General features: G+C 36.0%; 1 protein-coding gene across 2 annotated transcripts in view; it reads left to right on the plus strand.

Moving 5' to 3' along the window:
• The first annotated feature begins 2,906 nt into the window (after nt 1–2,906).
• LOC145985011 (uncharacterized) overlaps nt 2,907–14,455 on the plus strand; it is a 39,111-nt gene continuing 27,562 nt past the window's right edge. For both annotated transcript variants that reach the window (XM_083118503.1, XM_083118512.1), the window contains exon 1: nt 2,907–3,234. In XM_083118503.1, the coding sequence (XP_082974629.1) occupies nt 3,142–3,234 (93 nt within the window). In that variant the 5' untranslated portion in view covers nt 2,907–3,141. The remainder of the gene's footprint in view (nt 3,235–14,455) is intronic.

The raw sequence follows: 14,455 nt of genomic DNA on the forward strand, positions 1-14,455 counted from the left end.
AATTGTGGTTCCACTGTATTTACATATTTTTGCACTATGCCTTCACTAGCCATCTTAAAGTAATCATGACAAAGACTAAATGTGCAACAATTGCAAACGGAGCAATGATAAAAAATGGTTATAAAAATCAAGACAAACTGTTGAATATACAGTGTCTTGACTCGCTTAGCACACTGGTGGGAGATGCATGCTCATCATCTGATAAAATAGTGAACATGCTGGAATAGAATGCCAATAACGTGCTTCCCAGACTGCTGTAAAGGCAAAATATCCCACATGCATATAGCACCATGCTGTAAAGGAACATTTACACATTCTCGATCTCTGCCATTTTGGATGTGATTTGATCAGTACCATGCTCCAGCCACCTTTATCCCCAGGGTTGCCCCCAAGTACCCATTGATTTGAGGCTGAGTTACCCCCAGAGCAGTGTGCGAATTAACAGAACGATGCCCAAGATCCCCCCCCCCAAAAAAAACATTTTTTCCCCGCAAAAGTAAATTATTTTTATCCCTGCAAGGGAGGTTTTTATCCCCCTCAAGAAAATGTGATTGAAAGCATGCAGATAAGATACACAACTGAAAAATAATTTATGTCCATTAATTGTCTAGTCGTCAAAGATTTCCATGCCAAACAGTATGCAGCTCTGTGAGTGGATTAAAGGAGGATCATTCTGCAACTGACTAACCTCACTAAATATGTATTCAATTATTGACAAGAAACTTGTATAGGTAGGTTAAATGGACATTAAGTTTGAACCTGGTAATGGGAATTTGGATAAGTTTTTGGTGTTACTAGTTCGATAGCTCTTTTTGAGTACGAGTTTGGGTTTTCTTATAATGTAATTACACTGTTTCTAAATTACGTCTTAAATGTATTAAAATTTAACGACCTAGGTTAGAATTAATGTTCTAAGGTACTTAGAATAGCAAGCAAAGTAATAGTTTAGTTTAATGACTGGTAACATATATACAAATTTGCACCCCCAAAAAACCCACTTCACAAAATGAAATCACAAATACACCATTGAGTGGGCCAACAGCGCCAGCACAGGAGGGGGGGGTGGAGCATCTGCCCCCTCCACGAGATATCTGGATAAAAATGTAATTTGAATGGTGAAATTTTAGTGATATTTTATTTAAAGAAGTATTGTTTTCTACGATTTACAGGCTCAGATCAATTAACTGGAGAGAACGTTTTCACAAGAGACATTAGAATCATGATGACTGCCGTAACTATGGGTGTGTGGGATGGAAAATATTGGTTGGGACGGGACTGGGAAGGAAGTATTAATAATCCTGATGTTTGGGACTGAAAAGCTTCACCATTTCCTGACCAGATCGGGAAATTTTTGAAATTTCCTGATGCAGTGAAAATCTACCCACTATTTCCCCTTCAAGTGATTGTTTTTGCACTTATGGAATATAAACTGTTAATTTCAAGAAATTTCAGACACTTATAGTGCATAAAATATCGAGCATTAACCACTTTTAAGTAAGATTCTTTGGAATTTCTCGGCTGTTCAGGATTATGAAAGTTGGGATCTGACCTCGATAACTCATACACTGTCACTTTCAATTATTACTTTTTATTTACAGTATCTTTCATCATGTAAAAGAATTGATCAGTTACGTACCATGAAGTACAGTAGATTAAGTGGTATATTTTTGATATCTGTGCTTTGTGAAGAAGTACAAAAAGAAAGAACTGTTCATCTACAAAGTAATAGATGTTTATGGAAAGGAAGTAGGCTAAGGCGAATCCAGTTTATATCTATGTCATCCTGTAAATGATTATTAAGGAGGCCAAGTCTTCCCAGGGCTGTAGCGCTGAGTGGTAAGTAGGTAGGTATCTACAGAATGTGAAATATCAGTGTTGTAATATGTACAAGAATAATAAACATTCATATTTGAAACAAGCAAGTAGCAAAAAGTTCATGCATATGCATGTTATTTTAAAAATACTGTTTTCACCCAACCTGCTTAATTCAGCATGCTGTATTATAAACATACTCACCTACACAACATACAGGAATGACTGTCATTTCTCTTTTGGGTGGAGTGAGAATACATTTTTAAAAAAATATTGTGTTCTTCCATGGTTGGCCTGTTACTTAAATCTCTGCAAATGATTATCATTTTGTAATCAAAATTAAATTCCAATGTATTCTCAGCTTTGCTTGTAATATATCGAAATGTTGAGCACATTAAGTAATTTAAATCGGTAATGAACTCAAAAGTTCTTAATGTTATTTGTTTATCTGTTACCTTGAATTAAGTTGTGCAGAAGTGTCATTGCCATATCTTTACGTAGGATGGAGGGGAGCTCTTATTTACTGTCAATAGTTATTCAAAATGTTCATTCACAATGATTACATATGATACTTGATTCTGAGCTCGATATCCAGTGGATGCACATAATGGTTTTGTGGACTGTAGGTCCAGTCCTGATCACCCTATCTGTACATACAAGTAGACTTTACAATTACAATGGAGAATTTAAATTCTGTTTTGCCTTTAACCATAGCTTACCCATGTCGTATGAGAAACTTACTTACCTGAGGGGGAGGGCTGACAGTCCCACACTTTTTTTAATCACTAAAATTGAAGAAACCATTCTGTTATTGAATTGCGAGAAGACAAAAGTTTATAAAGGGAAAAGTAACATGCATTTCCTGAATTAAACCGGCTTTTTATCTTTTAACATCTTCATTTGGTGTTGTCTTTTGTTAACTGCTACTGACGGGTCACTGGCTTGAACAACATATCTGTATGCATCCTCTTTTAATATAAGGGAAAGAAATAGTGGTCCAGTGATGTATTTGTGATGACCAATAAATGAGCCTCTCCAGTCTATGACTCAGACTTAAACTATAAACTCTGAAACTATTTGGATATCATATTTTTTATGTGGAGGGAGATTTTTGTTGTCAAATTCTTTAATGCATTGTAGGAAGATTCAATTACAATCATTACTTAAATCTTATTGAAATATTTCAAAATCAAATGAGAAAAAGGACACTTTAAAACATCTATACCCCATTTATCAAGGAAAATGTTGGGAATGTATGAAATTAAAACCTGGACCGTTTAGACAATAGAATTACATTGGGAACTTCTGTGTTGATCGAATCAAGACCAAATGGAGCGGGGAATTACATTTGCAACTATGGTCGTTCTTCCAGCATGTTTCGGCTTGATGGCTTATATGAAATACATGAGACAGAGAGAAGTAGTAAGTACAGAGTGCGAAATCATTAAAATTTGCATTTTAAAAATATATGAATGAATTTAAATTGACATAAAAGTTACAAACGTAGAAACTGGATTAAGGGACATAGCAATTGGGGTCATACCAAATGGAGTCTGGTGCTGCTCTCCGATGAGCCGCTGTTCAGTCTTCTGCCTGACAATTGTCCTATTCTGGAAGGAACATGGAACACCCAATATTCCTGCTTTTGTGGGAAAAAAAGCAATATGGTGGTGGTGGACTGATGGTGTGGGCTGGAATCAGTTCAAATAACATGTGTCCAACCATACTGAAAATGGTTGGCCAAAAGTGAGAACATGCCATTGAGCAATGGTAATTTTGTCCGTGGTTTTAATGTTGGGCTAACATACTGAAAATTAAAGTTTGGATAGGTTTTTGTTCTGATATATGTAATTTGTTGTGAGGCTAAATATATACTCTAGTACAAATTATGGTAAATATGTGATATCGCCCGAACGGATTTCTTCAAATTTACAGGAGAAACTACTTACTGAAATCATTTTATGTAGCATTGTCGAAGTTCTTCGAGGTATTTTCTTTCGCGGAAACTGAAAACTTCACCATAGAATGCTGCAGAACAAGAAATAATCACTTTTTATGTAAGGAACTTACATTTTCTGACATTATGCCGTTGTTCCCATTATGTACCTGCAGATGGCGCGAGCGTCGAAAGTCACGTGGTCTCGCCAGTGTTTCCAAACGTGCCTTTTTCTTACGAGAATTTTTTTTTTAACTATGCTTACCTAACCCAACCCAGCCTAACCTAACCTTGCTGGAAATGGTCCGTGGGGTTATCGTGAATGTTTCTTGGGGCTATCGTGAATGTTTTTTGGGGCTATCCGTCAATGGTTTTTGGGGCTATCGTGAATGGTTTTTTGGAGCTATCCGTCAATGGTTTGTGATGACATAATGAACACGAAAATAGGCATTTTTCGGTAAAGAAGGTTGAAACACTGCATACCCACTCCAAATCGACAAAACACAAGCATGACGCATGATGATCCATGACGAGTGCATGCCATATTGTCTTGTTACCCAAGCGGAACAAGGAATACAAATAATGACTCGTAATCTGAAAAGTTGACACTATTTTATGGAAAAAGGCATAACTTCACCTTAAAGAATCTTCCGCAATGCAGAATAGGTAAGTATCAATGCTAAAATTAACGAAATAAACAAGTGAGAAGTGTTCGGGCGATATCTCATATTTACCCAAATTATTTGTGTAAATTAAAAAAAAATCACAGCACTTTCTCATTCATATATTGTCATTGCTTTCAAAATACCTTCAAGAGGTAGCACAAAAAACTTTCTAGAGTTTACTTAATATTCCACCTTTCATGGAATTTAGTCTGCACATAACATTGTTTATTTTACATATGTGGATCTTATGAAAAAATATAAATATGCTGACCAAGGCAGTAATTTATTTTATTAAAAACATAAACCAAACGTAACGTTTCAACCTTCTAGCAAGGTCTTCATCAGACTCTGTATCAAGTACAAAAGTAACAAGATACCAAAAACAGGGCATTATATATACACAAAACATTACTCCCTCCAGACTATTAGAAAGTTGTTTTGGAACTTTCTAGCAGGTGGCTTTCACTATTGTGAACTGAACTTTCACCTAAAAGGCTAAAAATATATGCTTCCATATAGATGAAGAAGGAGGGATATTATTGGAACTTGAAATAGAAGAAGAAGAAGGCAAGTTAAGCTACCTTGATATATTGATGAAAAGGAAGAGAGGAGAAGAAATTGAAACCGCTTGGCATCAGAAGAAGTGTGCAGCAGGGGTATTCTGCCACAAAAGAAGTGATGTAAGTGAGGTGACAAAAAGAAATTTCATAAAGAATATGGAGGACAGAATCAAGAAAATATGCACGAAGGAATGTGAAAAAGAAGGCAAAATAAATAGCCTATGGAAACAGCTGGAAAAGAATGGCTATGAGAAGCAGGATAGACTGGACATAAACAGAAGAAGGAAGAAAAGAGGAAGGGGAGAATTGGAAGAGAAAGAAAAAGAGAGAAGGTTTGGAATAAGGAATAATTTGGAATAATAAGTGTGGAAGACCACAGAAAAGATATGCAAAGTGCTTAGGAAAGTGGGCATTAAAACTTACAGGAAGGGAGGGAGAAGCATCTTAGGAATAGCGAAGAATGCAAACAAGAAAAAGGAAAACAGAGAAGAGGAAGAGGAAGGGATTATCTACGAAGTAAAATGTAAAGAATGTCAGAGTGTGTACATAAGAGAAACGAAAAAGAGACTGAAAGATAGGTTGAAACAACATAGGGATGATGTACGACTTAAGAGAGAGAGAAATGCGATATTTAAACACACGAGAGAAACAGGACATGACATAGAGTCGGATGAGGCTAAGCAGATAGGAAGGGAGAAGAGAATGCTAGTGAGAAAATGGAAGGAGGCCAAGGAAATAGAGAGGAAAGGTGAAGAAGACAGAATGAACTGGAATGGGGGACTGAAGTTAAACAAAGAATGGAAGAAGGTGTTAGAAAGAGTGGAAAGGACAAGAGAGAAAGAGGAGAGGAGAAGGAAGAAAATGAAGGAAAAAGAGCGTGAGATATAAAGCCCAACCACATTCTATATGGAAGCATATATTTTTAGCCTTTTAGGTGAAAGTTCAGTTCACAATAGTGAAAGCCACCTGCTAGAAAGTTCCAAAACAACTTTCTAATAGTCTGGAGGGAGTAATGTTTTGTGTATATATAATGCCCTGTTTTTGATATCTTGTTACTTTTGTACTTGATACAGAGTCTGATGAAGACCTTGCTAGAAGGTTGAAACATTACGTTTAGTTTATGTTTTTAATAAAATAAATTACTGCCTTCGTCAGCATATTTATATTTTTTCATCATGGAAACAAGGCTTAATGGTGTTTTAATGTGGATCTTGAACCACCTTCACAAGAATATCTGTAAGAATGTTCCTTTTCTGAGACAAACAATAAGCAATTCCCAGCATCATCCATAGCAGCTGACAAGGGATTCAGAAGTGACTATAAGTTAAAAAAAGCTTGTACTTTCTTTGACAAAAATATTGTATTTCCAGTGTGTGCTGCAACTGAAATATTTGAAAAGAAACTTTGATACATGTCACTTACTTTATACTCCAGAATTTACAGCATACTCTTGAAAGTTGTAACAGGAGAAAGTAGTTTCTAAAACTAATTTTGACTCACTTTTCCATGGTTGGACATGTGTTGGCAACAACTATTGGCCCAACATAAGACCAAGCTGAAATTACCAACCTACATAAACTCAACATTTCCCACATAAAAATTGCAGTTGGCCCAAAGGTTGTGGTTACTTATGACAGCTCTTATAGGACGAGATCCTCAGATTGTCATCCCATGGGCAGATACAATAGGTAATCGGTTCATTTTCATAGACGATAATGCCCGTCCTCAAGTGGACAACAGAACGAGGAAATCAAGCTTATTGAGTGGCCAGTGTGCCCTTGGGGTTAAATCCCAGTGAACATATCTGGGTCATCCCATGCCAAATGATCCAATGGTGGTTGCATGACCATTTTAGAAAAAAAAAAACATTTTAGTACATACGTTTGTACATGTTTCTAGATATCAAAACCAATGGTTTTTTTTTTTAAAAATATTGTCTTTAGTTCTCCTGCGGCAGCCATTTTTCCAACATGGCACATGGCATTTTTTGCTCATGTAGCAGTATACGGAAACCTTAATATCTAAAAAGCCATTAAAGCTAGAGACCTGAAACAAAATTCATTTTGTAGCTAATGAAGTATACTTTATATAATACTCAAGTATGTTTTACTCAAAATTGCATCCTAAGTACGAAAATTATGGTGAAAATTTGGGTAACAATAGTTATAAAAATTTGGATTTTTTTTACCTTGTAATTTCAATTTCTGGTAAGTCAAGTATTAAAACCTTATGTTACTATATTTTCTGAGGCTTTATTTAACCCAAATTTAAAAAAGAAAAAGAAAAGACTTTATTATTCTAAGTATGGGATGTAGTTTAACCTTACTTTGCAACGTCAGAAATTAGGTGACGTACGTTACCTCATATTGACCAAAACGAGTTGAATCTAAAAGTTGAGATTTTTACTGTGAGTTAGATTCATGCAGGGCTTCCTTTGTACCAAATTTCAGAATTCTTCAAGAGGAGCCATCTGAGATATTTGAACCCAAAAACTGTCAAAATTCAATGAACAGGCATGTTTGAGCCCATGCTGTAAAAAAGGGGTGCATTTATAAGCACTTATATTTTATTTACAGACACCCTGCAGGTAGGTCTACACATAAAAAAATTCAAGCCTTGGACTAAACCCCTTCATTTAAAAAATCGGGCTTAAAAATCCAAATTTTTATAACTATTGTTACCCAAATTTCCACCATAATTTTCGTACTTAGGATGCAATTTTGAGTAAACCATACTTGAATATCATATAAAGTATACTTCATTAGCTACAAAATGAATTTTGTTTCAGGTCTCTAGCTTTAATGGTTTTTCAGATATTAAGGTTTCCGTATACTGCTACATGAGCAAAAAATGCCATGCACCATGTTGGAAAAATGGCTGCCGCAGGAGAACTAAAGACAATATTTTTTTTGAACATTGGTTTTGATATCTAGAAATATGTACAAACGTATGTACTAAAAATGAAATTTTTCTAAAATGATCATGCAACCAATTATTTAAAAATTGGTTCATTTGGCATGGAATGATCCATCTTTCATGCACTTGGCAGACGCATTGCAGCTAGGCTGGCATCCCCTCAAATCTTCCAGAGCTGGAGATTGCCCTGAAGAGTGGCTGGCGACAAATCCCTTGAGCTCTCATCAATCACTTCGAGTCCATGCCACCCAGGTGTGCAGCTTTGTTGGTGGTTTTGAGAAAACCACACATATTAATATGAGCCAGTTGCTGTTGTGACCATACTTGCTTCTGAGCTGTTCTATTGCTATACACATTGCTCTTTAGTGATGCACATCATGTGAACATAACATTGCGTGAAGTGACTACAGGGCTTTTCTCTTACCTGTGCTAATGAATACTCCACTGCACCTGTGCTCCAAATGTTATTTTACTAATGTAAACATTAGTTTTATTTTTTTTATGTGTCCTCTTGATTCCAGGCGAGGATCCTCGGGGAGAGCGATAGCAACTCCAAACTGCTAGTTTTCTCGATATATTATTAGCAGTGGCGGCCCCCTCTTCCTCTAACACGTTTTTTGCCAGTTTTTGCTTTGCACTATGGCCTCTTAATACCATCCTACATACGCTTATCTCTGACCACACGTCTCAAAAAATTACAATACAAGGAAAAAGGTTAGAATACTCAAAAAGTTACACAATAGAATGAAGGGATACATGTGAGCAAAATATAGATTATCTTAAATACCTCTTACATCAGGAAAATTGGATAGACCTTTACCAACTAACTGACACGAATTATATCTGGGAATTGCTAATAAGCCACTTAACATATTATTTAAATAGCTTGTCCCAAAAGAACAAAAATAATATACCCTAATAAGAAGAAAGTGCTACTAACAGAAGAAATTATACTTTTGAAAAGTAATATGAAAATAGAATATGAAAAATTTAGAATTACAAAAGACACTAAGCACCAGGAAAAGTACAAAAATGTAAAAAAACTATTCAAGAAAGCCATAAAGAAACAAAAATCAAATATTTTCAGTAAACAAATAAAAAAGTCTGTTAATAAACAAAAAGCCGTTTGGAAAATTGTAAACAATCAACGTGTATCAAAAACAAACAATGATAAAGCAAACATAAAAGTCAACAAGGATGACACTGAAGTAATTGACCCGAATATCATATGTAACTTATTCAACGAATATTTTATAAACTTAACCAACACAAACAGAGAGAATGAAAAAAAATGACAAAACACTAGAGATCCCAATGGACAAATATCAGCCAAACAGTATATATATCCCAGAAGTAAGTGCAAATGAGCTAAAAAAAGTCATACAAGGTTTAAAAAACTAAAAATCACACGGACCTGATGAATGGTCAGCTGAACTTATTAAATCCTGCTCAGAATCTATTTTAGAACCCCTGCTGTATGCAGTCAACAATTCAATAAAAGTTGGTACATTAACCAAAGTTCTAAAACACAGCACAGTGATACCCATATTCAAAAAAGGAGCTGCAACAGACATTGAGAACTACAGACCTATCTCCCTAACATCTGCTTTTTCAAAGATATTGGAAATTTTTTTTATAAAATTATGTTATAAAGTTTTGTAACAAATATAACATAATAAACAGAAACCAGGATTCCAGAAAGGGAAATCAATAAACACAGCTCTAGCACAGTTAATCGATTATGTAACCGAAACATTAGAGAAACACGAAGCTGCAAACACTATATATATCTAGATCTTTCCAAGGCATTTGATAGGGTAAAACATGACCTGCTTATGGTCAAACTAAGCAATATAGGAATAAGAGGGATAGCTTATGAACTTATACAATCTTATCTACAGGACAGAATGCAAATTACTCAAATAAGCTACAACATGCATGGTATAGTCACTAACTTTAAATCACAAAGTAGGAAAGTGTTAGTGGGGGTACCCCAAGGATCAATCCTGGGGCCCCTGCTCTTTATTTTGTACATAAACAATGTACCAGAATACCCAAACACAAAAATTGTCACCTATGCAGATGACACAACTGTTGTTGCCAGAGATATCGACCCTAGGAAGCTTGAAATAAACACTTTTATCACCATAAACCAACTGGCACAATACTTAACTTCACATGGATTAATAATAAACAACAATAAAACAAAATTTATGATATTCAATACAATTCGAAACATGGATTTTGAGTCACAAACACTATGCATAGACAATGTGCTCATAGAAACTGTATCTTCAGTAACAGGCGCGGAGCGTCCATGTAAGCCGTGTAAGCCGGGCTTACACTTTATTAGTTCTAGTAAAATGTATGTAATTATCTGGCAAAAATTCGTAAACAACTTCCAAGTTCAAATCGGGTCGACACCAGTGTTCGAGATCATGTTTGTTAGATTGCAACACTTCAGCGCCAGGCGGCACATGGGATCTCCCGCCTTCTGCTTGTGGAAAGCTGTAAGCCTTCCGAATTTTGCCTTACAAATTTCTGACCGCGAACGAGCAGTGCCTACCCTATCTGGGTGCAAGGCCCGTTCTCTGGGTGGAGAAGATCGGGGCAAAACCCACGTGTGTAAACCTTCCGGCCAGAGGCTTACAACAGCGTTGCAAACCTTATGTTTACAAAAAGTGTTGTTCATGGATGTCCGCAGTATTTCTTTCCACCAGGGAGGATTAAGCATAGTATTTTTTTCAGGGGTGGGGGTAAACTAGGTATATTTCCCCCATAATAAAGTTGCCTCCTCAAAAGATACAAATTCAATTTGAAGTTAACATTTTTCTGCAACGCCCTTACAATAATTAACATAATTTGATGTGACTGAAATGAAATGATATGTGTGAAATATATTATTTTATGGTTGACATTCATTTTCCAGGAAGAGCTTCCTCCCCTTGCCCCTTCTGGACATCCATGGTCTCGTTTAAACTCCATAATTATGCTACATACTACTAAATTGTTCTGCGTTCTACATATTATTAATATTTATTTGTAACAAGAAATAAATATAAATTCGAATGGTTCAACCAACAGGATGAGTTCGACGTCATACGTGAAAAGTTTGAGAAAATTCAACCTCCACGAACAGCGGCCCTCTTGTTTAATTTATATCCCAAACTTCCAAACGACTTTTGAAACTTGTGCGAGATTTAGCACCATTATGCTTGGGTTGGCTTCACTGGCTAACCGTGAACACGCGCGAGCGAGACCCAGGTCCTGCAAGAGGAGGGTTCTCCAGCGTTGTCGGGTATGAATGAATGGTTGGCTGCAAAGGAAATTTGAGCCAGTGATGTTTCAAGGAGGTTTTTTCCAGGAACAGGGAATTCTGAAGCAAAAAACTAACAGGAAGGGGAAAAAGGAGAAACATCTAAAAATGAGCGAGAAACGTGAAAATTAGATATACAAACGCTTGTTTCTGTTTTTCGCTTGTAGGAGAGCACAAACATTGGAAATATTAACATTTCTGTTTTTCGTTTATATTTGAACTCAGCTGGTAGTAATTGAGCTAACAAGTGCAATAACTTTTTAAAAAATTAAAATGTTTAATTAAAACTGAATATTGAACCAGTTTTACAAATCTCATGTCAAATGTGAACAAAATATTATTAATTACATAGTCCGTGGTTTAAACACTCTTCGAACAACGTACGAAATGGCTGTTTATGGTCTTTCAGGTGCAGGATTTTCTTTTACACTACCCTTAGATAGCACTTACATCTCCTTTCACAGAAATTTCTGGATAAATCCTCAGAATTAGCGAGCATTTCTTTCATATTTTATTTTGTCTTTCTTTTTTTACGAAATATAAGGGAATTTTAAGGCAAGAGAGGGCATTTATTTATGTCCGAAAGAGATATTCCCCTCTTGAGTCCGAAACATCAGTGCATTGAGCAGTGACCGCTTTTGAATGTGACTTGTTTTTGTTTCCCCTTTCATGTGTTGTGTGCATGGTTAAAGTCTCGCGGTATTTCTTTGCGACTTCCATCCATTGAAAAGGGGGTTGTCATTCCTCTGCTGTAGTGTTATAGTGAACAACAACAACTGCATAATTAAAGAAAACGAGTATGATTGTGCGGTGGGGTGGAGAACTTCTTGAAGACGCCGTTGTCCAGCAAGGATTTTGCTGCCAAGAAGAAACTTGTGGATGTAGGTAGGCCCACCCACCACTTCTCTAGCAGGCACTGTAACAGAAACGAAAAATAAAGTGCCCCGATTTTGTGATTCATGGTACGAGCTGATACTTGGTTATGCAGCGGTTGTAAAAAGTATTCAGCACTTTTCTGTTTCTTTCTGTTTTCGTTTCTTTATTATCATTATTCTTCATTTTATCTAACATTGCATTTTTTTATGGTTACGTTACTCATTGTGATAGGAATAAAACTGACGTAATTATCAGTTGAAATTTAGGAGATATACAGCCTAGCAAAGAAAACACCAGGCTCAGGGATTTATCCAGAATATTTAATCTGATTTAGTGTAACTTCGTTTTTAAAGGGTGGAAGGTTAAATTTAGTGCCAAAATTAGGGTTTTGTGAAAAATTTCAGGGAAGTGTTCTGAAAAAATGGGGGAGGGATTGATGATTGTGGATAAATCACTGACCCAGCCGAAAAATAAACACAAGCCTTCATCATGCTAGGCTTACACTGTTGGAAAGGTCACGCTCCGCCACTGTTCAGTAAAGTTTTTGGGAATAACACTAGATGAAAAATTAACGTGGGAAGAACAAATTAACAACATCTGCAGTAAACTATCATGTAATCTATACCTGCTGAAACAAATGGCTGAATATAATTTAACAGAAATTAACAAATGCATATATTATGGACTAATTTACCCCTATGTTGAATATGGCATAATAGCTTGGGGTGGATCATTTTATAATAATACTGTCATAATACTGAGACTTCAAAAGAGAGCACTTAGAATAATGTACAAACTAGGCTGTAGGGAATCTTGCAAAGAGTTATTCAGGGAGAAATAAATAATGACAATATACTCCCTATTCATCTATAAGGCTATAATGTTTGTTCTAAATACTGGAAGCATGACTAAAAATAATCAATTACGCAACCACAATACAAGGGGGAAAGATAATTATTACCAGAACCAACACAGACTCAATATCTCAAAACAATCACCAATGAATGCCGGAAAAATATTCTACAACCAGCTGCCTCATGACATAAAAGTGATATCTCCAAAAGATAAACAAATACAAACAATAAAAAAATATTTAACAGAGAGAGCTCTCTACAGTATCAGAGAATTCATGGAACAAAACAATACAAGGCCAATGTACTGAAAAATATGTATTTTAATTGTATTCTTATTTCAATCATGCAACAATGATAATGTGTTTTTATTTTTATTGTAGTGTAATGAAGTGTATTTTTTAATTTTTACTTTGGTGTAGTGATGTAATGTACTACAGAATGTTTCTTGTTTTTTGTTATGATGTACTTAACTAATTATTATTTCATTATGTATCTTGACGTTTTCCATGCCCTTTTAATCAAGGGTCAACAGAAGAAAAATAAAATTCAAATTCAATTCAAATTCTTGTCTACCAAGAGAAAGTAAACTGTTCTTGCTCCCCCCCCCCCAGTTTTGGCACCCAATCGCCGCTACTTATTATTAGGCTATGCCTACTATTTTTTAAGGCTCAAATGTTCTGTCTCATCAAGCTGGAGGATATTGTTTAAAGTTTGATTGAAGTCCACTTTGTTCTCATGATAGGCTAATCGGAACTGGACCTACAGTTTAAATTTGGGTCCGAACAAATATTCCTCAAAAGGGGATCGAACCCGAGACAAGGGACGGCGCTACAGGGAGGCTAGGGGGGCTGAAGCCCCCAAAATAGCTCTCAGCCCTCCCTGTAGCCCCCATAGATTTTTGCAAAATAAGAAGTTTACATTTTCCATTATAAAACTTCCATTGGGGCAAGTAGAATGTTCAAGTACATTTTCTAGTACGGTTAGATCGCATGGTTACTTTATTACGATGTGTTCTAAAGTCGGGGGGGGGGGGGGTTTAGCTGCAGATATGCCTGGATAACAGGGGCCATTGATCGTTTGATACTAAGAAACTGGCCAATCATGATTTTCCAAACTTGCTACGAAACCTGCTGCCTGTCTGGTAGGTGGACGTATTCAGTGGTTGTGAGATTGTTCTTTTATTATTTGCATACTGAGCTAAATGTGTACAATTATGTTGAGCCTCTATAAATCGCAGCACTATATTTCGGAGCAGGTCTAACAGATGTGACAAATGAATTTTTATAAGAAGGACGTCGTTCAAAATCTAAAGAAGTGTTATGCTCCTTTTCTGTTTGTTAATTCCTTATTGGAATACCGACAATTCCACGAGTGTTAACGACGTTCTGTCTTTGGTTTCATCTTCATAACTATCTTATCGGTACAAATATTCGAGAGCAAAATCAAATAATCATTACAATAGGGTGCGATAATCAACATGTTTGGGAAATTTTTATTCCTCGCAGTCCTATCCCTACATG

Source organism: Lepisma saccharinum, chromosome 1 (assembly GCF_977018435.1).
Source record: "Lepisma saccharinum chromosome 1, izLepSacc3.1, whole genome shotgun sequence".
In the NCBI taxonomy this organism is placed as follows: domain Eukaryota; kingdom Metazoa; phylum Arthropoda; class Insecta; order Zygentoma; family Lepismatidae; genus Lepisma; species Lepisma saccharinum.